The following is a 27,288-nucleotide window of genomic DNA, read 5'->3' on the forward strand; positions in this document are numbered from 1 at the left end:
AAAAAAGGCAGGGGTAAAAAATAAAAAGTTGCCAAAAGAAAAAAAAAAATGTATTTTCAGTTCAATTTGAGGTTATTTCTATTCATTCAAGTCATTTGGAATTATTTTCAGTCAAAATTAATGATTCTTTACAGGTGAGGGGAGGACTTAGCAGCATCACCACTGATTTCTCCTGACAACATTTATTATGCATTGACGCTAGCAGGAAGCCAGCGGGAGAGAGTTTGTTAAAACACCTTTGGAATAGAGCACTTCAACCTAGAACGTTGCTCAAACGAGCTGTCCCAATACATGGTTTTGGACTGTTTTAACACACGCGTTCACAGCAGCATTATAAGATGGAACCAGCCGGGTACTTCTAGGGCAAATGATTTGCTTGTGGATTTTCTAGTGGGGAAATTTAAATCACGATTCAGTATCCCTAGCTTTTCCAACTAGCCCGATGTACACTCAGGGAGAGCAAATGAATTTTTGAAGTATAAGAGTACAATTGTGGCTCTCTTTTTCTTCCTCCTAATTTCTCACTTTGTTCTTTTCCCTTTCTTTAAAATATTAAGATAAGATTAGAAAATAATTTGCTTTGTCAGGAAAGGAAAACCTCTAGAAAACAGTTCTCGGTACAATGACCATGCAGGCTAAGGCCCGTTTCATCAGGGGCAGAGTTTCAGAGTCACAGATGGCTAGTCTGGGTTCTTGTTGTGAGCTTCATGAAACTCAGCTCATGCCCCAGTGCAATGCCATCAAACCATGCCCCGCACAGTGCTGAGCTGACAGTTCATCATGAGTGCACTCCCGGGTCTTTAGTAGCCTCATTTACCATGGCATCGTTCCTCTGCTCTTATTGTCAGAAAGAGGTGAGCTCATTTCTCCTCAGCTTTCCTTCTGAGCCCTCACAGATAATATTTTACCAGGCAGGACAGATTTTACACTTTGGAAAAACTTTGGCAATTAAATCTCACAAAGAAATCCAATAGTTTTCTATTTAGGAAATGAAATTATTTCCTCTATGGCCCATGGTTTAATATTGACTTCTTACGAATATTTATATTCCCAGCAACTTGGCTGCACTGCCAGGGAAAAAGGCAGCTCTATGTGAAATAATAGCTGTAATTATTTGATAGCTTCTTTTTTTGACAGCAGTACATCCTTCAGCTTTCACTTTTATACCAAACTCGAAATTAGGAGGTAGCCTAGCTGTGAAAACTGATGCTGGAAACTGTCCATCCATCACGAGGAATGATCTTTTCTCTGAGGGGAATTTGCTGCTGGATTGCCATGTGCATAATATTCCCCTGGAGCAAGGCTGCATAAAACAACACTGCTGTGACACATCCTGAGACATTTAACTCTAGAGGATCTGGCAGCCCAGTGTACTGAGCAGCTAATGGTGTTCAATAGTTATCACTGGGTCTCAGAGCCCAGAAGGCCAGAAGAGTTTATCTAATCCTAGGGTAAAAGAGCAATTAAAATCCATCCCAGCCAGGACAGCCTCCACAAAATCCATTATCCCTACCCTATTTTTAGGCCCTTAAAGGATGGGTGCTGGGTGAAACAAGACGGAGAAGGCTTTAATTTATTCAATACATGTGTAACAAGCGTGAATTCTATACCAGCCACTGCTCTGGATATTGAGCATACTGTGGTAAGAAGACATACATAGACCCTGCTTTCAAGGAGCTCATACACTGGTGGGAGGCACATGGAAAACAGGGAAGGAAATAAACAGTGAGCAAAGACTGCTGTAGACTGCATAGTCATTGAAGGTCTTTCTGAGAAGGGAGAGCTTCATCTGAGACCCAAGTGTTAAGGAGAGCCCACCATGGAAAGTTCTGGAGGAAGAGTGTTCCAGGCAGAGGAAACACCTCCTGCAAAAGCTGAAAGGCAGGAAGGAGCTAGGCCAGTTCAGAAAATGGAAGGAAGCAAGCATGGCTGGAGGGTGCTGATGAGGGAGAGGTGGTCTGAGATGCGAAGAGGGAGATAAACACCAGGTCACCCATCCTTGAAGGCCAACACTAGAGATGTGGAGGATTCTTTTTTTTTTTTTTTTTTTTTTGAGGTGGAGTCTTGCTCTGTCGCCAGGCTGGAATGGCACAGTCTCGGCTCACTGCAACCTCCGCCTCCCGGGTTCAAGCGATTCCCCTGCCTCAGCCTCCTGAGTAGCTGGAACTACAGATGTGTGCCACCTCACCCAGCTAATTTCTTGTATTTTGGTAGAGACAGGGTTTCACCATACTGGCCAGGATGTTCTCAATCTCCTGACCTCGTGAACCGCCCGCCTCGGCCTCCCAAAGTGCTGGGATTACAGGTGTGAGCCACTGTGCCTGGCCTAGAGACGTGGATTCTATTCCAAGTGCACTGGGCCTTGAGCAGAGGAGTGCCATGACATAGGGGTTTAAATTAAAAAATAACACTGGCTACTTTCTGGACAATGGATTGCAAGCAGAGGCAAGATGGAAAGGGAAAGGTTTGTAATTAGCAAGATTACAGTAGACCAGGTAAGGGGTGTTAGTGGCTTGGACCATTAGGAGCAACGCAGGTAATGAAAATAGATGGATTTGGGATCTGTCATAGTCTCTGCCTGCCTTTGCCGAAAAAGTGTTAAATCTACATTTTCAGGTGGTCTGAAGCAGGGATGAACTTTTTCTGTTTTCTATTGCCCTTGTCACATGGATGCCTTATATAATGGTTCCTACCAGTTTCTGTTTGGTGGAGAAAGAAACAAGGGCAAAAGTAGTAGCAGTCACAACATTCCAGCATGTAGACCTCAAACAGAACAGAACAATCAGGCAAAATAGCAAAGTGATTAAGCTCACAGAATTGGGTTTAAGCTCACAGAATTGGGTAGGATACCCACTACCTGTGTGACCTTAGAGAGATTATTTACCCTCCTCAAGTCCTGGTTTCTTCACCTGTCAAACTCTTAAAAGTTCTTTTCCTGTAAGATTGTTAAAAGGATTAACCAGTGCATGAAAAGCACTTAGAAAAATGCCTGATACCAAACCAAGTGCTCAATAAATAGATGTTTGCTTTTGTTATTATTACTATCCTGTTTTAATTTAAACCTCACCCTCCACCACCAAATGTGATACATTAAATGGCGTATCAACATGTGCTTTTCCTTTAATTTCCCAAACAGGAAGCCAAACTATGTAGAGGTTTTTGGTTGTTGTTTTTAAATATCTCTTCTAAGGAGAAAAGGAACTAACATTTAAGAAGTTCTTACTGTTTGCCAGATGTTTCATATATATCTCATTTAGACCTCTCTGTAATCAACAGATTTACCATTTGTTGGTAAGATTTTTATTTGTTGGTACCTATTCTCATCTTCAAAACTGCCTTATAGTGAAAACATGCTGTGCCTGTTTTATAGATGCAGAAGCCAAGACTCAGGGAGGTCACTTGCTTTGCCAACGCCCCACAGCTAATGAGTTGAGGATGCAAGATGGGACTCTAGATCTGTGTGACTCCACAATCCTTGCAATTTCTCCATACAGTGGGGAAGAGACAAATTATACCAGCCTACCTCCAATGGACTCTTAGCTATATTATCAAACAAACCAGGAAATTAGGTTTCTCCCCTCCCTTTCCTCATGTCAGCTCAGATTTTCATTGCACCTTGACTAACTTCCAATTAGGAATGTTCTGTGATAGATTCCTAGTCTAGTTAGCATGTATTGATCATGCATTTGGATGTCATTGGGCAAGTACTCATCATCAACATGAATTCGTTATATGCTTCTTAGGAAATCAACTGATAAAAGTTGGAAATCACTGAAAATCCTTTCCTTTTTCATGTGGTCATCCAATCTTTCCCATTATTCTCACTTTATTGCTCTTGGCAATATAGTTAAAGATCTATTGATGTTAGCATTGTAAATTCAATCTATATCATGTTGTTTATAACTTGGTAATAAAACTCCATTTATCTTAAGATTTTGGTGTAATTCTTTACTGGCTGAATTGTCAAAATTTTTGTCTTATTAGTTATGTAATGCTAGAAAAAATAAGACACAATTTCATTCCATAATAACCTTTTTTTTCACTTGTTCCCAGAAAATAAAGCAATAAATTTAAAATAGAAAATGAATAATCTATAATATTAACTAAAGCATTTTTAGCTATTTATTACATCAAAAGAAAATGTAAGAGTTTTTATCAGAAAATTATTGAAAACCAAAATGTATTTGTGGCTTGTAAGATTTATTTTCAGTTTACTCACCAGTCTATACAAGACAAGAACCCTGATTATGTCCTTAGGAGTCATTTCCATATGTTTACTAAATGATAGTCCTTATTTCTTCTTTATATCAACAGTGACCCTAAAAATCAGCATGTGCCCACAATACAGAAAAATGCAATGTATTCACTTTTAGATACATTTTCATTTGGTGGATTTGGGAGGTTATTTTGAAAATATATAATTTATTTCCTAGACTATACAAAAAGGAGGCATCTAGTAATCATTTACTAAAAATTAAAAGCAATTAGTGGCAGTTAGGGTGAAGGCTTCAGTATTCAAGTCTGCTGTAACGACCTTGCCGTTAATTCAATATCCTTTGAGTTGTGTGTTTTGTCCCCTTTAGTTAACATAAATAGGGGCATCAGCTTTACATCCTCAGAAAACCTTTGTTGCCCACCTTGTGAATCTTTTCTTTCTTTGCAATGTGTGAATAAATTGCCTTGCTTTGTCTTGTTAAAGCCAGGCCAGCCGTAGCCTTGGCCTTTAGACTACAGTATTTAAACTTTATAGGTAGATTTGACAAGCGTAAAGATTTATAATCAGTCACATCATTAGCACAAAAGAATTGCCTGATTAAACAGGACAGAGACCAGCCTGAAACAGATCCTGATAGGCTAAAGGGATGTTCAAAAGATTTGCCTAGTTGGGGCCTGGGGTGTAAAAAGCAAGCCCAGCATGGAAATGAGTAACTCAGACATATATGAAGGGGCTAGTGCAGCAGTGACAGGTAGCAGGAACCCACAGAACAAAGGGTGAATGGGAGCAAAGAACTTTAGATTAACCAAGAGGCCTGCCTGGAACAACAAGTGAAAAACAATTAGAACCCTGGAAGATAAAAGCAGATAAAGTGATCCAAGTGAGGCCACACAGCATACCAAGCAGCAGCGTATCCAGTGACAAGGAAAGTGTTTGTCCCTGCAGGGTCTTAGCTTCAGCCTCAGGCCAAGTTCCAATGGTAATGGGAGTGCAATAGGCAATGGGAGAATCTGCCTTCCACCCTCCTGCACCTTTTTATGGGAAGTCCGTGAGATTCATTCATCACTCTGATACAAGAAGCTAAATCCAAGATACAGTTTTAGTTTAAGACTTTGAAGGTTTTAAATTTTAAACGTGATCCCTACCCCTAAACAAGCAGAGCTGAGATGCCCACCGGGAAAGGCAGGCCTCATGTCTCTCCATAGGCTTATGTGGCATTTGTTGCCAGGTCGGCCCAACCCCACACTCCCTCTCCTTCTCTGTCCTCTTTGTCTCCCTCTACTGCTCTTCTCACCACAATACGAGAAACAGAAGCGCAAAGTTTTAAAAACTGCTAGCGAAGGGACTTTTTTGAAACCAGTACTTGGAGGCATTAATGAAAACCCAGGTTATTTCCAATTACAGTTTCAGGAATGATTGAATCCTTCCATGACCTTAAAAATGCAGAAGTCACGTGAAAAATCATCATTGGAAAAGAAATCATTGAGAATCCCCTGTTAGGTACCAGAAAAAGAAAAAAAACAGATGCTTAGGATTCAAACATAAAATAGATATCTGAGGCTATAAAGATGAAAGAGGTGTCTACTACCTTTAAGGAATAGTGCTTGTACATGGCCTGCTCTGTCATGCACCATACTGTTCTGTGTGGACAATGAGAGGAGGTGCAAGACAATGACCTGCCCTCAGATTGCTTGTGTTTTAGTTGAGGAGACAAGAAATGCACATGGAAAAAGAGTGTTGTAGGTGTTGCAGAGTCAAATAAAGCCTACATTTCCATCTATGTCTATATATTTATCTAGATCATCTGCCATAAGGCTTCAAAGGAAAGATAGTATCCGAAGGCTACTAAATTTCCATGGTGGGGGTTGTCCATGAGCAAGACCTTAAAGAATGTGTGGAGAGTTTAGGGAAGGACATATCTAGAACAGAGACACCTCTACAGGGGCAGGCATGCGGCAGTCCAGGGACTGGAAAGAGCATGGACAGTGCTTTGCAAACAGAAAGACTTCAGCTCTGATCCTGCCTCTGCTGCTCAGTCGCCAGGGGGACTTACGTAAGATCCACAGGTCTCCCATAAAATTGAAGTAATACTAATAACAATAAAACCTATCTGCCAGATTATTGGATATATTCAATTAGATAACAGATGTAAATTTTTCTGGTCTTTTAATTGTAACTTGTTAATTTTAATTGTGCGTGTATGCATACGTGCGTCAGGAAGGAGGTATGTATGTTTAAGACAGTGAGTATATGATCCAGGAGTAGACATTTTCTGTTGTGGAGTAAAAGCACATGATGGGGAGATCCTGAACACACTGTGGGAGGTCCTGACTACAGTATTTGCAGTTAGCAGTGGGGAGCTATGGAAGATTGTGAGGGAGAGAATGAGTGAGAAGTATTGTGTCAACACTTTGTGAGGAAGCCCCATCTGGCTGTAGCATGTCTGTGCAATTTAATTTACGGGATATAGAATAGACACAGTTGAGAAGCTATTTTAGAAGTAAAGAGGAAGCAATGGATATGGAATATGTCATTTTTTTTCTATGAAATTCATTTATTCATTCACTCAAAATACTCATATTCACTGAGTACAGTTTGTTATCAAGCACTGTTCTAGGCATTGCACACACAGCAATGAAGAAAGCAGTCAAAATTCTTATCTTCATGGAGCTTTTATTCTAGAATAACTCCCTATTCATATAAAAGTACATATCTTCAGAAAATACAGTAAGAAATGTCGAGGAAAGTGAAATGTGTTAGGACAAGATCTTTTAAAGCACGTCACGTGATTAGTCTTTAACGAGTCCACCCAAGTCTTTTTTCATCACTGCTTAATCTAACCTGGGTATGTCTTAGTCTGCTTCAAAGAGAAGCTCTAACATCTTTTCCCTGTCTTTTAAATACCATGCATAGCCTCCCAATTGTATCCAAACCAATTCATAATTTTTTTTCTTTCTGCTGCTGGATCTGAAAGTCCCTGAAGGCATAGCTTCCACACATTTTTTGCCAGACTCTGATTTTGGTTTAAGTAGCTCACCTCTCTCCTGAGACACAACAGCCTTGCTCTTCTCAGAAAAGCTGTAAAATACCCTCCTGCATGCCTGTAATGACTTCATTTCCTACTTTTTCAGGTCCACTAAGCAGATCTGTTCTCACCCAAATACCTTTTTCTTAACCAATTAAGAAAGGATTTCTTTGGATATGAGGAAAGAACTCAGTACATCCTTTTCTGCCTCATGTTTGAAGCTTGGTTTTAGTAAAAGTTATACTGCACAGAATTACTTAATGTTACTCATGAGCTTGTCTGACATCGCTGTCTTTACCTAAACGTTTTCTTTCTTTTAATAAGGGCTCTTGCTTATTTTTCTCATCATTAAAAAAAAAATGAACAAATAGATCTTTTCAACAGGTAAGCAGCTATTGATTCATCCAAGAATTTGTAGGAGTGAAAGATAATTTTTTTTTCAATTGACAAGTATTCATTAAGCTAGAACTTGCTAATGATAAAAGTGAACTAGAAGACACAGGAATATGCACTATGTGAAACTTCATTACCTAATGAGACATAAAAAGCATGAACCTATATTAACAATTACCATTTCTGTGACTCTGACAGTCTGTCTTTTATTGTAGGACTTTGAGCAGTACCTGGCACTTACAAAGCACTTAATAATAATCATTGAGTTGAATGACCTCTCATGTTCACAACAGCCCTGTGAAGCGGCCTCTTTTACAGATGAAGAAATAGAGGCTCAGAAATCCAGATTGCAGAGCCATGCGTGGTAATCTCAGTATTCAAATCCAGACTTTTGGACACCACCACAGTAAAAGATTAAGTACTAAATGTTGGGGTTCAAATGTTGAGTGTCTCAGGAATTTGTAAGTGGAAAAGATGATGTGAGTTACAATAGTCAGCATCAACTTCATGGAAAAGGTATGCTTAGGACTTGTCTATAATCTTAACCTCTTTGTCCTTTCTTAGCCTTGCTAATGTATTTTAGGAAATTTAAATGTTTGGTCTCCAGTGCAGTAGCAAATATACTTTTGAAAATTAGCAGTCATTTTTATTTGGAATCAGGCATCCCTAAATGACTCCTGTCATCATTTTGCACCTTCTCGTGATTCCATAATGTTGTTTTCCTCACCTTGAATTTATTGACACCAATTCATTTTGCCTTGACATTGGCATTAACAGGAAAATGGCTTTGTTTCATCCTGACATTATAAAATCACCTCCCAAGACTTGGTTTGACATTGTCAGGGGGTGGTTATGGTGACAGCAAGGCCACAGCAGACAAGAGTGAATTACAGTGATTCCCTGGAAAAAAAAAAAATCATTAAGAAAAGTTACTGCTGTGTGATTTCAGTAGCTATTTTTCATACTTAAATATCCCTGCTGTTTAAAAATCCTAAGAGGGCTTAGACCATATTTAGAACACTCCTGCCAAGTATATATAGGAAAAATTAAGTCTCTAAGGAGACATTTGGCTATAGCTTGACAAACAGGAACCTCAAATAATATTTTAGCTTTACAAAGTGCTCAAAGGCATTGAAATTCTGCCTTTAAAAAAACACGTATTTGAATTAATGACACAATTATCTCCTTTCAGCTGCAGATACTTGCATTTCTTAATGCTGGGATATCAAAGTCCTGTAGTATTTTCCTACCTCCTAGCCAGAATGTAGAATGTTTTAAAAATTTGTCTTTAGCACTGTATGGGGTTGGAAAGATTGTCTTTCATAATTCCAACATCATTTCAAAGAACACCAAATCCTTTTACTTGAGTTCTTCTATGTTCCCATAATGGTCTCTCACCTCTGCTGTACTCCCACAAAGAACAGCTCCATGTGGATTTTCCTTTACCCTATGTTTCAGAGTTAACTAATCACCTTCACAATTAAAAAAAAAGAGAAAAAAGTCAGTGAGATCCTTCAGGTCCTCAGGGCCATGTTGTTTTCACCTTTATATTACTAACAATGCCCAGATTATAATGAGAGCTAATACATTTTGCTTAACGAAAAATGAAAGGAAGACTGGGCGCGATGGCTCATGCCTGTAATCCCAGCACTTTGGGAGGCCAAGGCAGGCAGATCATGAGGTCAGGAGTTCAAGACCAGCCTGACCAACACGGTGAAACCCCGTCTCTACTAAATCTACAAAAATTAGCTGGGCATGGTGGTGTGCGCCTGTAATCCCAGCTACTCAGGAGGCTGAAGCAGGAGAATGGCTTGAATCTTGGGAGGTGGAGGATGCAGTGAGCCGATATCATGCCACTGCATTCCAGCCTTGGTGACAGGATCAAAACGCCATCTCAAAAAAAAAAAAAAAAAAGAAAGAAAGAAATGAAAGGAATGTTCCTGATCTCTTATTTCAAAACTCCAGTCACCCTTGCTGCTTCTCCTCTCTTCCATCCTTTCCCCAGGTGTATATTGTATCATGAAGAATGACTTAATACAAGTCACGATTCTCTTCCTATTAATGTTTCCATTATAAAATCATGTGTATGGGAACCTTTGACAATCATAGTATCCAACCTGAGTTGGCATGTCAAAGCTTCTCAGCAAGTTTTCCATGTGTTCCTAGTTAGCTTCCTCTCCCATTCCCTGCCAAATACTTCACCTCTCCCTTTAAGATCCACCCTACCTCTGCCTCCTCATGCTCAGCAGAGAGCCTTATCTTCTACTTCCCGGAAACTGGGAAGCCGGCAAGGAAAAATCCCTTCCACTTCCTCCTCTCCAACCTGTAAGCTTTCTATCTATTTTCCCATTTAGCTAGCTAGCTACTAAGAATAGGTAGACATCCACCATTCAGAAACAGGTAGACAACAAAATTTTATGTATTTTATTTTATCTTATTTTATTGTATTGTATTTTTTGAGTCAGAGTCTCACTCTGTCTCCCAGGCTGGAGTGCATTGGCCCAATGTTGGCTCATTGCAACCTCCATCTCCCAGGTTCAAGCGATTCTGCTGCTTCAACCTCCCAGGTAACCTCTGTATCCCATGTTCAAGCAATTCTCCTGCTCCAGCCTCCCAAGTAGCTGAGACTACAGGCATGCACCACCATGCCCAGCTAATTTTTTGGTATTTTTAATAGAGCCAGAGTTCGACCATGTTGGCTGGTCTTGAACTCCTGAGCTCAAGTGACCCTCCTGCCTTGGCCTCTCAAAGTGCTGGGATTGCAGGCAAGAGCCACCGCACCTGGCCTATTTGTTTATTATTTATTTAGCATCTATTCCATGCCTGAATACTAATGATATAACAACAATAAACAGGTAAAAGACATAGTGCAGGTACATACAAGGGCAGCAGGTTAGAGTGCTTCACAAACTCAAGTTACATGAAATAGTTTTGTTTGTTTTTTTTTTTAGTTTAAATTCAACTTTGATCCCCTCTACTAGAAAGGTGGTGAGATATTCAGCCAATTGTCACTGTGGCTCAAACTACAAATGTAAAAATGTCCACTCATTTAGCACCGGTCTCTACTAATTACCAACAAGATGGCCATCCAATGGGCTGGAGATCCCTTTAGCTCAGGAAGCTCTGATGGTTCCACTCACATCTGAGGCTGTGGAGTCATTGGCAAGCCAAGGAATCAGGTCTAAGACCCCTTCATGGTTATGGGATTGTGTAGAAACGCATGCCTTTTCTGAGATAATCGGTAGTTCTACTAGAAATATGTATTAGTAACACAAATACTGAAATTTGATAAAATGTAATTACATGATTCTTTTCTTAACTGAATTACCTTTATTATCTCAGTAAAAGACACATATTTCTCAAAAAAACCAGCAATTTATTTTATTAACATTTTTCATATCACCAAAGGACTATATTCTAGGCAATTTGGAAAGAGTGAAAAGTATAAAGGTGAAAACCTACCAGCCATAAATAAACACTGTTCACATTTTGGTACAACTGATTCTAGTATTTTTGCTAAGGTTTATATTACACAGGTACGTGTAGAGTTACATGTCTGTACTTATGGAGATTATATTGGATAAACATTTTGTATCTGCCTTTCATCCTGACACAATGTCATGTACCTTGAAAGGATGACTTTTACCCTGATATGTGTTGCCATTGTGTGTGAATATGCCTCCCTATGAATTCCGTCTTTCATCTTCGGCTAAGAGTAGAGGTTGCAACTCTTATTAAACTAGACAAGTGCATTTTCTGATACCTGATGAGGAAGTCTGTGACTTCTCAGCACCATTTTCAGGAGATCCTTGCCTGTGTCTGTGTCTGAAGTTGTCGACCTAAATAGGATTTCAATACATCATTAATGATCACTTTGGGAGAGGTGCCCAGCCTTCAGCTTGTAGGATTCTCAGTGAATTAATTCTTTCTCAATATCAGCAAAGGCTTTTTTCAGGTTGCAAAGGCCAAAAATTTTAGGGATGTTTGGGCAGGGCCTTCTGCTCCTGCATCAGAGTCACCCGTCACCTCTTTCATGCTAGCCAGGATACTGTGGACTGCAGAATGGTCTCCTTCTAAATGAGTGAGGCTCTTTAATGGTGTTTTAAGCAGTTTTTTCTATGATTTGGCAAGAGAAAGTGTCACTCTCATAACAGGCGCTTTAATATTAGATGAGTAAGAATAGAATGGCTGCTCACTAAGGTCAGAACTTGCTATACTTGATTACCTACATGTGTCCAACCACCCAGCCAACAGCTTCCACATTGTTCCCTACAGCCAGTTCAGCTCTGCCCCTTGGCTTCATTATGCTGAAACCAAGTACATTGGATGCTGTCACACAGGGTCATGCCACCAAAGTACCACTGTCTTCAGATGGATACAGACAAACTTGAATGTAAATTAAAAGCAGGAAAGCAAGGGTGTTTTCACATGATGGCTACCAGGTTTCAGTCTGTTGTTTGCATCTGTACCTCCCCTGGTCTCCTACACCATCAACATTGCAAAAGACAAAAGGTGGGCTATGGAGCAGTGGATGCAGGTTGATGGTCTGCAACTCAGCCCCTCCCTGCTACTCTGGAAACACATCTTATTTATGTGCTCTGATTGATACAGGAGAATGCACATTGAATGAGAATATAAAAGTTGTCTTTGAGAAAATGGGCACTGCCACTCTAAGGTGACCTTGCAAGGCTTTGTAGAATACGCAGTAGTTGAATACAAATATTTGAGAATTGCATGTTTTGACCTCAAGATTCATACCAGCAGAAGACATGCACAGATGCTGTCTTTGAGGAAGGACATTTGCTTCCTTTTATACTTCAAGTAGCTTGAATTGAATAGGTAGTGTTTAATTCATTATTCTGGCAGAGATAGGAATTAGCACCTCATTCTTCCATCCTCAGCTTCTAGCACTGGGTGGATTGAGGAAGAAATTGAACTTTAACAAAGTATACTTAGGTTGTGTTTTATATTTTTTAGAGCACCTCCACATAATTCATCTTGAGGCTACCAACAACTATTAGGCGGGTAAATAGGACAAGTGTTATTATCCCGCTTGTGAAGTGAAGAAAGGCACAAAGAGGTTAAGTGATTTCCTCAAGTTCACCCAGCCCATTAACTACAGAGATGAGACTTGAATCACAGGATCTGAGCCTAATTCTCTTTATACCACCTCATGTTTTTAGCGCATATGAGGGAAAAAAACTATCCCTGTTCCATGGGGTAGCAGATAAGACTGAACCAAAACAGATCAAACAGAAACAGTCACCTAAGTCATCACCAAGAACTCTATTACACAAGGCCAACCGTCATCCTATATTTGGTCAAAAAGAGGAGAGATTCCTAACACTTTGCCTTCAAAATGACAGGCTTTCCATTAAAAATATTCATGCAAATCATGAAATTTGAGAAAATTTTAGAAATACCAACGTCAAACCTATAGCCTGTAGCCTAACTTTATAGCTGCAACTAGAATACAAGCCCCTCATGTGCAGCTCCATTGTGGGTCTAGCTTACCATGACATGTCCACCATCTAGAGCAGTGCCTGGGTGGATGTTGGACAAATGTATGAATGCATGTCACGAAGTAGTTGCATAATATGTCCAAGGCCTTGTCGTAAATGGGTGACTAGTCAGACCTAGATCTCAGGTTTTCCAGTTTTATGACTCTTAGCCAATGTGTTTTCCCTTTGCACCATACTACCCCTCATGGCCAGACCAGACCATAAGTGAGGGGCAAAAAATGTAGTGGGGTGGGGGTGGAATGCAATTAGTGTACCTAGAATTCCAACCACCACAACAAAAAGTGATAACAGTCTATAAAGTTTCTTCCACGCCCAGGAGCTAACCTGTAGGTTCAGTTTTCCATCTCACATATCACAACTTAGCAAAACAACTGCAAAAGCTGTATAAATGGGTCATAATCACAGCTCTTCAACTCCCTGCCTAAAGTCTCGAATGCCTAAATCAGACCTGAATGTAGCACACATACCTTTGTTATTAGCCTGTTTGGTGGAGGTTATTCACTCTTTGATGTTTCTTTGAAAAGGATGGGAACAATTTGGAACATCTTTCTCTCAGCAATCCTGGGCTTCTTTCAGGTGGTAAAGGTAGAGGTCACTTTATTAATACAACCATCAAGAAAAGCTGTCATGGTAACACATTGCATCGATTCCTTGAAGTGCAGGAGACAAAGCCAAAAAGAGAAACTTTCAAGTCTATAAATACAGGCCCAGCATTGCTCAAGCATAGCAGCTCACTGACAGCGTGAACCTAAATGTATAACGTTGAACAAAACCCAAACAGAGAAAAGAAAGCTTCCCTTTGGTTGTGTAATGGATCACCATGACCTTATGGGAATAAGTGACCCTTCAGCTCATAAAAGATAAAAGAATAGAACAAGTGGTAACACCAAGTCCTGGCTAATACCCTCTCACCATAAGAAGTCATCTGTGGTCAGTTTTTCCATACCTTCCAGAAAGAACTCATAGAGGGGAAAGGAATCAAGGTCTCGTAAGTCACATTTGACAGTAGATTGCAGTTTGAGAAGAGGAAATGTATGTGACAATCAAGAAACCCGCCAAAAAAAAAATGAAAGAATTAAATAATTTAGTTATATCCCTGTGTCGCTCCTCATCCAAGATGGTGCAAGAAACATAAATAGAAGTAAGAGAGGAAGAAATACTGCTTGATTTATTCTTTCACTGTGGAAATTCTAAATGTTTTTGTAAACTCATGGCAATTGTGAGAGCTCATTTATCTACCTTGTGGCTTGCTTACTAAAGCTATGATCAGAACTGTTACAACACCTTACTGACTTCAGCTTCTCCACCAGGATTCTACACTTCATCTTTTTGCCACATAACTCTGTTTGAACCTAACGTTAATACTCTAACCTCATCTGTCAAATTCCACAAATTATCTTGGTTGCTCTATTTGAAATCATTCCTAATATCAAAACATCAGGAGATTATATTATGTGATATTGGATACTCCATAAATGGATTATATTTATCGATACTAAAAGGAATCCCTTAGAATATAGTCAAGCTATTACCAAAGCGGTATTAGCTCTTCTGGCATCTAAGGCTCATATTTTACCATAACAAAAAGAATTCTGTCTAGCAAATAACTATTTGCATCCAGTACTGGATCAAGTGTTGTATAAGGGATTTTAAAATGAACCTTTCTGTTTACTGACATAGGACACTCTTAAACTGTCAATAACAATAAAGAGAGAGTTAAGACATGCTTAAAATGAATACACCCACAGAATAACTTTAGAGTTTTCAGTCTGAGGCAAACCCACAGAGCAGGGCACTAAGTAAAGAGAGTGATCCCTGAAAGATGCCTGTTGGGTAGAAATTTTCACTTGGATCTTTAATTTGCAACTCTATGCAGGATTATATGAGATAATGCCAGGATTGTAAATGGGTGTTTATCCTCATGCCAGTACTATCAACTCATGGTAGGTGCCTGGAACCTTGTGTTGAGAAGCATTTGAAGTTCAGTGCAAGAGAGTCCCATGATGAACTAGTTATACTTCTGACTTACTCCATCTTATGCATTATAACAGAATACCACAGACTGGGTAATTTATAGTGAATAGAAATTTTTATTGACTCACAATTCTGGATGCTGACATGTCCAAGATCAAGGGGCTCACATCTTATGAGGGCCTTCTTGTTGCCCCATAACATGGCAGAAGGCATTTTGTGACTGAAGGGCGGAGAGAGAAAGAGAAGAAGAAAGGGTCAGCCCACCCCATGATAACAAACCCTCTCCCAAAATAACAGTATTACTCCATTCATGAAGGTGGAGCCCTTATGACTTAAACACTTCTTAAAGGCCCCACTTCTTAATACTGTTACAGTGGCAAGTAAATTTCAACATGAGTTTTAGAGAGAACACATGTTCAAACCATAGCAGTCTCCTAGGTACAGGGGAAGAGGAAAGGACAGTATAAATGCAGGCATATTTGCCGTTTTCAGCCTAGACATTGGTATTTCTGGTTTATTTTCTGTATGAGCTGATTTGTACTTGGAGCTCCACCAAAATGTGGTAAAGCCCTAGAATGAGTAACAATTGATGCTATCAACAAAGACCTCTGCCTAGTCATAGTGTGATATGAAAGTAGAGCACTTAGTCAATACAGCTGCACATCTACTGAGTATCTATATAAGAGTTATTTCATGTCTCCCTGGTAAGTGGGAAAGTCGGCTATGTCTTGAGGAGCATGGAATGTGGCACTGTGCAACATTATTTACTATATTTCTCCTGATTGCTCTTTTCTACGTGAAGAGCAGTAATCTGTAAATCAGGAGACCTGGATTCTAGTCCCAGTTCTACTCTCAATTGCTTATCTACAGCTTTCTTAGCTACAGCTCATCTAGATGGTTTCTAAAGCTTCCTGCAAGCTCTGATTTTACTGCTTCTATGAAAGCAAATTACATGACAGGGGTGCTTTTGGTTCCTCTCATCCTTTCATTGTGAACAGTACTAAAGGGTCTGTCTTAGATCCCAATCTCCTGCATTTACTCCCTGAAGATAATCCACTCTTATATTTCCAATTCAAGTACTTAGAGTCACCTCTAATTCCCACAGCTCAGCACATGAAAACTTACTATCTTCCTGATCTAGAAATGACAAAGTTTCTTTATTCTACTTTCCCCAAAATATATCAGGGACAACTGCCCATCTTCATTGCTATGACTGATGCCCTGACCCAGGCCTTATCATTTTATCTTTTACATTAATTGAGAAGTAATTCTTTATTGTAGGGGGTTGTTCTGTATACTGCAGGATGTTAGCAACATTCCTGGCCTCGCTGTACACACCAGTGGCCAGTAGTTTGCCCTCCCTACCCACTTGTGACAACTAAAAAATATCTCCAGACGTTGTCAAATAACCATGGGAGCAAAATCATCCAGTGTTGAGAGCCACTACTTTAGACTGACATCCAAAGACATCCATTAAATGTTAATTCTTCAAAATTTTTCAATCCTTTTTCCAATTATTCAAGAACCCCTTATGACAGATTCAATCAAGAACATGCAATGTTTATTTTGCACATTTCATTTGCCCAACTCAAAGTGCCCTTCCTCTCATACTTTTCCAATTTGTCTATTCATAGATACAGTCATTCACATCAGGAAGATGTCTATGGTTAATTTCATACCTTCATAGGATCACTGCATTTTCTTGACATTGTTTTCTTCTCAGAATTCTTTATGCTCTTTCTCTTCCAATGGCCTAAATGGTGATGTTCTTCAGTTTTCTATCTACAGTCCTCATTTTTACTTGGTCTATATTCTCATAGGATGAGGTCTTCTACTCTTTTTGTTTCATCTTTTGCAACAATGATCACCACCACCCCAGCTCCAAATTTGTGTCTCCAGGATGACCTATCTCCTATTCCATTAAATAGTTTTCCAACTAATACAGAACAGCTACAGAAGAACCTAGACAGCTCTCAAAGTCAATAGGTCCAAAAAACATTTATTTCTCTCCTAACTAAACTCTTCCTCCTATCTTCGTTTCTCAATAAATTTCTTTATTATGCATCTAACTACCCCAAACAGGAACCTTAGAATGTCTCTTATCCATTCATATAAACTGTCTCCAAATCTTTTCCCTCCTTCCCTTCCCCATTGTTCTAACCTCGTCCAAGTCCATTCTACTGAAGTATGGTCTCATTCCCTCCAGTCTGCCCTTTTTCTGTTGTAGGTTCACCTTCCTTTTCTCTTTTAAACACCACCCTCCTTCTCAGCCTTTGACAGCTTTCCATTCCTTATTACTAAACTCCACAATGTGTTCTGTGGCGCCTTCACAATCAGGCCACATCTGCCTTTCCCTCTGCACATCCATCATTCCAGCTATTGGGGGAACCCACTCCTGATAATTCACATAGGATCATTTATATTTCCCCAAGTGTCAGCTGGTCTGGGAAATAAAGGGAAAAAGTACAAAAGAGAGAAATTTTAAAGCTGGGTGACCGGGGAAGACATCATATGTTGGCAGGTTCTGTGATGCCCCCCAAATTGCAAAACCAGCAAGTTTTTATTAGTGATTTTCAAAAAGGGAGGGAGTGTACAAATAGGGTGTGGGTCACAGAGATCACATGCTTCACAAGGTAGTAAAATATCACAAGGCAAATGGAGGCAGGGCAAGATCACAGGACCGAGATGAAATTAAAATTGCTAATGAAGTTTTGGGCATGCATTATCATTGATAACATCTTATCAGGAGACAGGGTTTGAGAGCAGACAACCGGTCTGACCAAAATTTATTAGGTGAGAATTTCCTCATCCTAATAGGTCTGGGAGCGCTACAGGAGTTGGAGGCTTATTGCATCCCTTATCTGCAACCATAAAAGGCAGACGTTCCCAAAGCAGCCATTTCAGAGGCATCCCCTTAGGAACGCATTCTCTTTCTCAGGGGTGTTCCTTGCTGAGAAAAAGAACTCAGTGATATTTCTCCTATTGGCTTTTGAAAGAAGAGAAATATGGCTCTGTTCTGCCCAGCCCACAGGCAGTCAGACTTTAAGGTTATTGCCCTCGTTCCCTGAAAATCGCTGTTACCCTGTTCTTAAGGTGCCCAGATTTCCTATTGTTCAAATGCACATGCTCTACAAACAATTTGTACAGTTAACACAATCATCACAGGATCCTGAGGCGACATTCATCCTTAGCTTATGAAGATGATGGGATTAAGAGATTAAAGTAAAGACAGGCATAGGAAATCACAATAGTATTGATTGGGGAAGTGATGTATCCATGAAATCTTAACAATTTATGTTCAGAGATTGCAGTAAAGACAGGCACAAGAAACTATAAAAGTATTAATTTGGGGAACTAATAAATGTCCATGAAATCTTCACAATTTATGTTCTTTTCCCATGGCTTCAGCTGGTCCCTCTGTTCGAGGTCCCTGACTTCCCACAACATCCAGCCATACCAGTCCATGCATCCTTCACTAATGTGTCTTTCAGCTGGGCTTCAGGCAGAAAACTGAAACCATTTCTAGGTATTTCAACAGAGAGAATTTATTAAAACAAATGGTTTAAAAAGCATTTGAAATTTTAAAATGAGAACAGAATACTGAAGTAATTCCTGTGTTAAGTAAGCAGGAACTATCTATCACTCTGGGACTGAGGGATTATAGGAAAGAGGATGGAGCTATCAGAAAGTAAAAGTTTAAATAAAAGGGACCCCCACAGAGCTGAAACCTGCACCTTTAAGATGGGATAATGGCTGGCTGCTGCAGCTGCCTCTGAAATGCTGAATAGAACCTCCTTGGAGCTGAGGCTTAAACCTCTAGGGAAGGGATGCTTCCAGGCTGGTGTAGGAACCTCTAAGGGTGAGATGAAGCTGGTTAATAAAGCTTAACACTGGAACCACATATTGCTGTTGGTGTGAAGGGCCATTGATGGGCAATACTGTTAGAAGCACCATCAAACAGCATCAAGGAAACAGGATCTTCCATGCCTCCTACCTTCTCTGCTCCCTCTAGTGCCCTCTGTTGGTGGGATCCAGCAGACAACTTGCAGAGTTCAACATCAGAAGGGTGGATTTAGTGTTGAGAGACAATTGCTTAATAACCAATATGATACACTTTCACGTCTCCTTGCCTTTACTCATGCAGTTTCCCTACTTATAATGGCCTTTCTACCAGTATCTGCCTGATGAATGCCTTTGTTCAAATACAATCTCTTTTTTATAATCTCCCTTAATCTTCCCAAAAGTAATTATTTATATCATGTGAGTTTCCCTAGTAATTTGTAAAGACATTTTTGTAGATTTTTTTTATATCGTATCATAATGTGTGTTTGTGTGTTTGTTTATTTTCCATTTATTTTCTGCCAAACCATGTACTCCTTTAGGGCAGTTAGTTAACCATAAAATATAGCAGGGTGCCTGGCATACAACAGATATTGATTAAGCTGGATGGAATTGATAAGGGCATTTTAATGAAATTAATCTTAGATCATTTCTTGTAGATATTTTATAATCCCAGCCAGATTTAAACTCCATAAGAGCAGAAATCATGCTTTATATTTCTTTCATTTTCTCTGTGGGGTCTAGTACAAGGTTGAGCATATTGAAAAAGAGCTTAGTGATATTTGTTAACCACCTAGTTGTTTATTTTGGTTCAAAATGACATGAAGATGGAGCATGAATTATCAGGTAAGATCCATAATTAGGTTTAGATGTGCTTCTAGCATGTGATTTCAACAGTTAGAGAGCACTGTATGTATGGTAAAGTTCTGTGTTTGTTGGAGGACTAGCACAATCAAGAGACCAAATGTAATATATTTTATAGTGAATTATAAATAATGAAATATAGGTTTTATTTTTCTCTATTTATCTCCTACAGAAAATATATCCTGCCAATTCATGAGATTACTAATTCTGGGCTATATTTGTTCCTAGTGTATTTATTAAATTTCTCACAACTATCAAAATCAACTGGTAATTATTTAAATGTAGGAAAAATATTGGATTTTAACTTAATCACCAGCTTCTTGAAAAAAGAAACCTCTGTTCAACAGCTGATTTATATTCACATCCAAGAAGAAGAAAAATAGCTTTTTTTTTCCTAAAGGAGAGTGATATGTAATTAACTATTGATTTCTTCTCAATTATTCAAGGCAAGCAATTATCGATATTGATGGAACAGATATTTCCCTACCTCTAGTGCCCAAATGAAAGGAAATATCCCATTCAGCATTCTGCTGCCTGGAACAAGAAATGCTGAGGATCTTTAACTTTAGATGAAAACAGTTATCTGGATCTGTTTATTCCATGTTGCCCCAATTAAACATATTTCTTCAAGTGTAAGCAAAATAAAATCCTGAAAACCTACATATGCTTTCCAAATTAACTAAAGCCAAACACAAGGGCTTTTGTCAGTTTTGACCATGAGGCTAACCACTCTACACTTGTGGACTTTGCTTCACAGCTATAGATCTTGACATTTTTAACCATGACTCATAAAATAATGTGGTTCTAATATTATGACTTCTAAGCCACTCAATAAGAGGTAGCTTATATAATCATTAGAAACCATGGAACACTGCGTTGCATATCAATATTTGGAGCCTGAAGGATTTAGTAGGCCTTAATAGTCACTTCTGACATTTACAGATAGCAAGCGTGGATACATTTGAAAATTATTCCAATACACTATGCAACTGTGTTAGAGGTCACCAAGCAAATGTTGAGGAAAGCAGTAAAACAGTGGACTATTTAGGGCACTCTGTTATTCACCATGTGAGTATCCACCACCATCTTTCCTAAGCTCATTCGCACACAAAGCACTGGCATGTTTGTGTGTAAGAAGCTTCTTTTGAAGCTGACATGACTGTTGAACATAATTAATGGACAAGGCAACATTCTCTATTGAGTTACTCCTTGGAGGGTAGAGTTGTTTTCTTTTAATACTTTGCACTTAATACTAATATTAGGTATGTGTATATGAGTGTGTAGTGTGTTGTTGAACTCATGTGGCATCCCTGGGGAAATTTCACCATGACATTTTTTAAAAATGGAAAATGTTACAATTTATAAAAAGTTACTTTTTCTGCTCTGTCCCCCACCTCTCATTCCAGAGGGGTTCTATATGTTAAGTGCTTAAGCAGCATATGTTGCTTGGGAAATATTCTTGGCTCTTTTACTCTTTGTTGTTGTTTTAATTTCCCTGGGTTCTATTTAACATTCTGCTAAATCAGTGAAACAGTGATTGTCTAAAAGAATAGAAGACATGGAATTAATGAGGTTAGTCAGAATTTTGAAGAAATAAGAAATTATTAGAGGTGAAAGTTACATAACAGGGTCTGTGAATGAATTCTAGTCTCTGAAGTTGCTTGTCTTGATTTATTCAAACTGATTCTGTTAATTGATGGACATAATGAAATTTTGGTAATCAGGGTTTCGCCACTGCATTTATTACTATTCCCAGAAATCAAGGTAACCTTGGGCTATACTGCCCATATTTACAAGGTGATAAAAATCCTTAATAGGCTGTCAGGGACAAATGTGACTGCTTTTCCTCACACTCCTCCCATGAAACAAGCTTTCTCTCTTCCCATCTGGCTGCCGCCTGCCTGGAGCATGCTACTTTCCCCGTGTCCCCACCCCCCCCTCCCCATGCCTCCCCGTGGGTTCTGTCTTCATGCATGCAGCGCTGGAATCACGCACTGAGAGAATGGCCCACCCCTCAGAGGATTTTGGTCATTTTAAGAATACTGCTTTGCATTTTAAATACCATTCATCTGGCTTCAAAGATCTGCACTCTGGCATCGGGCACTTGTCCTTTAAAAACCCAAGAGGTCACAACAGGTCCCAGTTCCATGAAGAAAACATACTGCCAAACCAGGACTATTGCATTATTTTCTATTCTATAGCCTCAAACGGACAACGATAACATCCAAGATTGCAGCAAAAATATTATATGAAAAAGACTAATATGATAAAAACAAAGGCAGAAAACTACATTTGTTTGGAAATTGGAGTCACAGGCTTCGTTTGTGGAGGGGAGGGGGGAGCACAAAGATCGATAGAGATTTTTTTTTAGGCTGAAAACATGATGTACCAGATGAACTTAAATTGATTCTGCTTCTCCTCCCCGCGCCCACCCACCCCTACCTTCCCCCTCATTCTGCAGCGAATGTCTGCGACAACGAGCTCCTGCACTGCCAGAACGGAGGGACGTGCCACAACAACGTGCGCTGCCTGTGCCCGGCCGCATACACGGGCATCCTCTGCGAGAAGCTGCGGTGCGAGGAGGCTGGCAGCTGCGGCTCCGACTCTGGCCAGGGTGCGCCCCCGCACGGCTCCCCAGCGCTGCTGCTGCTGACCACGCTGCTGGGATCCGCCAGCCCCCTGGTGTTCTAGTTGTCACCTCCAGCCACACCGGACGGGCCTGTGCCGTGGGAAAGCAGACACAACCCAAACATTTGCTACTAACATAGGAAACACACACATACAGACACCCCCACTCAGACAGTGTACAAACTAAGAAGGCCTAACTGAACTAAGCCATATTTATCACCCGTGGACAGCACATCCGAGTCAAGACTGTTAATTTCTGACTCCAGAGGAGTTGGCAGCTGTTGATATTATCACTGCAAATCACATTGCCAGCTGTAGAGCATATTGTGGATTGCTAAGGCTGCGACAACCCCCAAACAGGAAAGACAAAAAACAAACAAATCAACCGACCTAAAAACATTGGCTACTCTAGCGTGGTGCGCCCTAGTACGACTCCGCCCAGTGTGTGGACCAACCAAATAGCATTCTTTGCTGTCAGGTGCATTGTGGGCATAAGGAAATCTGTTACAAGCTGCCATATTGGCCTGCTTCCGTCCCTGAATCCCTTCCAACCTGTGCTTTAGTGAACGTTGCTCTGTAACCCTTGTTGGTTGAAAGATTTCTTTGTCCGATGTTAGTGATGCACATGTGTAACAGCCCCCTCCAAAAGCGCAAGCCAGTCATACCCCTGTATATCTTAGCAGCACTGAGTCCAGTGCGAGCACACATCCACTATACAAGAGTGGCTATAGGAAAAAAGAAAGTGTATCTATCCTTTTGTATTCAAATGAAGTTATTTTTCTTGAAATACTGTAATATGTAGATTTTTTGTATTATTGCCAATTTGTGTTACCAGACAATCTGTTAATGTTTCTAATTCAAATCAGCAAAGACTGACATTTTATTTTGTCCTCTTTCGTTCTGTTTTGTTTCATTGTGCAGAGATTTCTCTGTAAGGGCAACGAACGTGCTGGCATCAAAGAATATCAGTTTACATATATAACAAGTGTAATAAGATTCCACCAAAGGACATTCTAAATGTTTTCTTGTTGCTTTAACACTGGAAGATTTAAAGAATAAAAATTCCTGCATAAACGATTTCAGGAATTTGTATTGCAATTTCTTAAGATGAAAGAAGCAGCCACCGAGCAGTTTCACACTCAGTTTACTGATTTCTGTGTGGACTGAATACATTCAGCTGACGAATTTAGTACCCAGGAAGATGGATTGATGTTCACTAGCTTGGACAACTTCTGCAAAATATGAGACTATTTCCACTTGGGAAAAATTACAACAGGAAAAAAAAAAAATCTAAGTGATTGCCAAGATTATGCCAAAGCCTGTTGGCAGAGTACTAAGAGACTTTTATTTTTAAGTCATGCTATTTTCACAGATTGATGGTGATCATGTGACTCTAGGGATGCTGATCTATGTATCTTTCCAAATACAGTGTTTACATGGAGTATCATAAGAGGCAACCTGGGGAACCAGGAAAGGAGCAGGGAAATTGAATGATTTGCAATTTGATTTTGAATATATTCAGACTTAAGTATTTAGAGGAAATATCAAAATATAAAGCAGCAAGTAGACATAACTGCTGTTCCTGAGAATAAAGTTTGTTTTAAGTACTGCCCAAGGTGTAATAAATTCTTGTTTCTGCCTTTTATTAGGCCAATTACTGTGCGAGACAGCAAGGGGAGGCAGGTGGGGAAGAACCTTTGCAAAGTTTCAAAGAGGCTAAAACAGTGTGCATTTTGTTCCCAGCACACTGTTGTCCTACAGGTTACAAATGTGTTAGCAGCAGCATCTCCTGGAATCAAAAACAATTATCAGCCCGAACCAGAATCTTAAGGACAATGAAATTCTGCATGACTTGGTAGAACAATAACCTATGATAATGTCAGGTCAGAAGCCTAGTTCCAGTCTGAATTCTTCACCCTGCTGCCACTCCTTGCTGAAACAGGGAAGGGGGGAGGAATGTCTCCTGATAAATAACCTGGGTAAAAACTAGATGAAGGAACAGCATGTCTTATTGGTTTTGTTCCCAGAAAAGCCAATTCAAAGAAGGCAATAAAAGGTAAACAGGTAATGCCTGTGCCGCCTGCCACCCCACGTCTAAGTCTATTGAATGTTTGTTATTCAAACCAACAGTCTCTTTTGATGTAAGAAATAAGGAAAGATGGAAATAAATTAGAGCTTAGGCTTAGTGCCAGAGTGGCCAACTAGAAATTGGAGATTTACATTGGAAGCATAAATAGAAAATTACATTTCAGGCTCACCAAAGAAACACAGGAAAATGCTGATAACATAGGGAGTTTGAGATTATTTATAATGAGGTGAATTTATGATATTAAAATTGGAGTTTAAGTTGTCTTATACTTTCTTAACACAAACCAAGGCAGCCCGTGTTATTTCTGGCAACGATGCACTTTACCGTTATCTGCTCATGGCTTTGTCGCAATGCTCAGGAATCAGACACTGCACACCTCAATAGCTGGGATTCCAAAAGCTAATTCTAAAATTTAATGAAGGCCTGATTTAAACTGATTCATCTGCATTTTATCTTTATGAGGCTATAAGAATCTAAATTGATGAGGAATATCTTTCCTTCAGTGTATTTAGATATAGTTTTCTGAATTTCCTGAAGCGATGTGATCTGCTTTTAATAAAAATTCACTTTTAGGTATACAGCAAATGGAAATGAAATGTTCTTTTTAAATCTGGATTCTCAAGTTCTTCTAAAGGAGCTACTCCTTTGAAGATACCTCAACTCAGTGGACTTGATTCATCTGTTACTTGCCAGCATTCTTACAAAGCTGGTTCCATCTACAATGTTACACCCTAAGAACAGGATTGGGGTGAAAAGCGGGTACTCAGTTGTTCATACATTTGAGGTCCTAATTCTTATTTTTTCCCTTTGATAGATCCCTTAAAGTCAGTTAATATAGTCTTGCATATGAGTTAATCTGTCAACTTTCCCACATAGAAATGATATAATTCCTTCTGTCAATACTATTGATGGGCATAACATTTCAAAAAAAATGGGACAAAGGTTCAGCTATCCAGAAAGATTTGCTATTTATAGGAAGATAATGGACATGCCCTGCTGTGATGTAAGAGTTATTTATTTCTGACCCTGTACACAGCCTAGAGGAATAATTTAGTCCAGCAAAGAGGGGACCTTGCTTAGAGAGACCCATTCTGTCTCTCCTCCAGCTTTCTCCCAAATATCAGGAACCTAGAGTTTCCTACTCAGATAACCCCCCACACACACTTTTAGGCCAAATGTGGCCCCCCTCTGGGGGTTTAAACTCCTGAAGGCAGGCACCATCTTGAGTGCATATACCTGGGCACAGGGAGCGGCAAAGGGTGCATCTGTGTGGGTGGATTAGGGCCTGGGGCCTGGAGTGTTCACTGTGGAATTTACACACAAACAAGGAGAAACAACTTACAGTGAAAACAAGAGTCCAGGGCTGAAAAATAAGGGGATGAGGGTAGGAAGGAGCTAGACAAGGGCTACCACGAGGCTGGGGGCCAGTACAGAACACTGAACAGTCTAAGAATTCTAAATCTATACCTGGGCTTCCAAGGGTTAAGAAAGCATCATGTGTCAAAGTGGCAGGATGGAAGATAATTTAAGAATTTGTTAGCTTTATGCATGACTTTTAAATACTTAGACATGTGGCGTGGGGTCCTCCATTGGTACTTTTGCACAAGGTCCTGCAACATTTGGGGTCGATCTGCCTGAGGTGCCCTTGAGTCAGATCCCTAAGTTGGCACAAACTGCTCACCAGGTAACACAAAGAAAGGTCCAGGTTGGAAGAAGGCATCTGCTCCACAGTTCAGCTGACCCTGTAGTTAATGCTCTCCTCACCTTCTCTTGGACCTGTGGTCTGACTGGAGTATAAGAAATTTTGGATGCATTGGGGGACAACTGTGAGGAAATCTTGACATCGAATGTTTTGTTCCATCTCCTTTATGCTCTACCATCAATAATCCAGTATGACTGGGATGTAAAGACCCAGCATTCTGAAATGGAATGCTCTGTACTATATGGGAAATGGGTTATTGTACTTTACCGGTTGTTAAACACTAAATAAAATACCTATTTAACAGACTCTCCACTCACAGGATTGACCAAGATATGTGGGAACTACATTTTCTATATATTTGTTATGTGAAAACTCTGTAGGTATTTTTAATCTGGTACAACTCGGAGCTCAGCTTCCCAAATCTGAACTAGAATTCCTTACCTACTTTTCCTACTCCCAGCCTTAATAGAGAAGGATGGCAAGGTGGCAGTGGCTAAGCTGTATCGGAGAACAATATGAGCCACCAGGTAAAACTTCAGGTTTTGGTTTTTGTTTTTTGTTTTTAAAGGAAGTCCAATTGGAAAGTTTTAATAATATAGAGGAATGAAAATACAGGTAAGGGACACTCTCATGGTTTTGATTTAAGTATCTGGCCATGCACAAGTCTTTCTTTGCCTCAGGAAATAAGGATTACATTCTAATCAATTTTATTTCTACGAAACATAAAATGTTCATCTGACATAAATATTCTGTCAGTTCTGACCGTTTCCATATAGAATGATTTTATACTTTATGTTTTTACTTTCTTTAACTAAAAGTAGCTTTCTCCTTTAGTTACCTAACACAGATGCCAACAAATTCCCAGAATAAACTGTACATAAACATAATATGATGTCAGAAAAAATTAAGAATGCCAGCTATTATGTTTTGAATTTTCACCAGTAATCTTGGGAACATAGTGAACTTTTACTCTTCTCAACACCTGGTGAGGTGTGACTCACATATTATTATCTTCATTTTGCATCTGAAAAATCA

General features: G+C 39.6%; 1 protein-coding gene across 11 annotated transcripts in view; it reads left to right on the forward strand.

The window, feature by feature from the left end:
• NTNG1 (netrin G1) overlaps positions 1 to 26,558 on the forward strand; it is a 354,404-nt gene extending 327,846 nt beyond the window's left edge. For all 11 annotated transcript variants that reach the window (XM_017945308.3, XM_017945319.3, XM_017945323.3 and 8 more), the window contains one exon: positions 22,296 to 26,558. In XM_017945308.3, the coding sequence (XP_017800797.1) occupies positions 22,296 to 22,525 (230 nt within the window). In that variant the 3' untranslated portion in view covers positions 22,526 to 26,558. The remainder of the gene's footprint in view (positions 1 to 22,295) is intronic.
• Positions 26,559 to 27,288: the final 730 nt, after the last annotated feature.

Source organism: Papio anubis, chromosome 1 (genome assembly GCF_008728515.1).
Source record: "Papio anubis isolate 15944 chromosome 1, Panubis1.0, whole genome shotgun sequence".
NCBI lineage: Eukaryota > Metazoa > Chordata > Mammalia > Primates > Cercopithecidae > Papio > Papio anubis.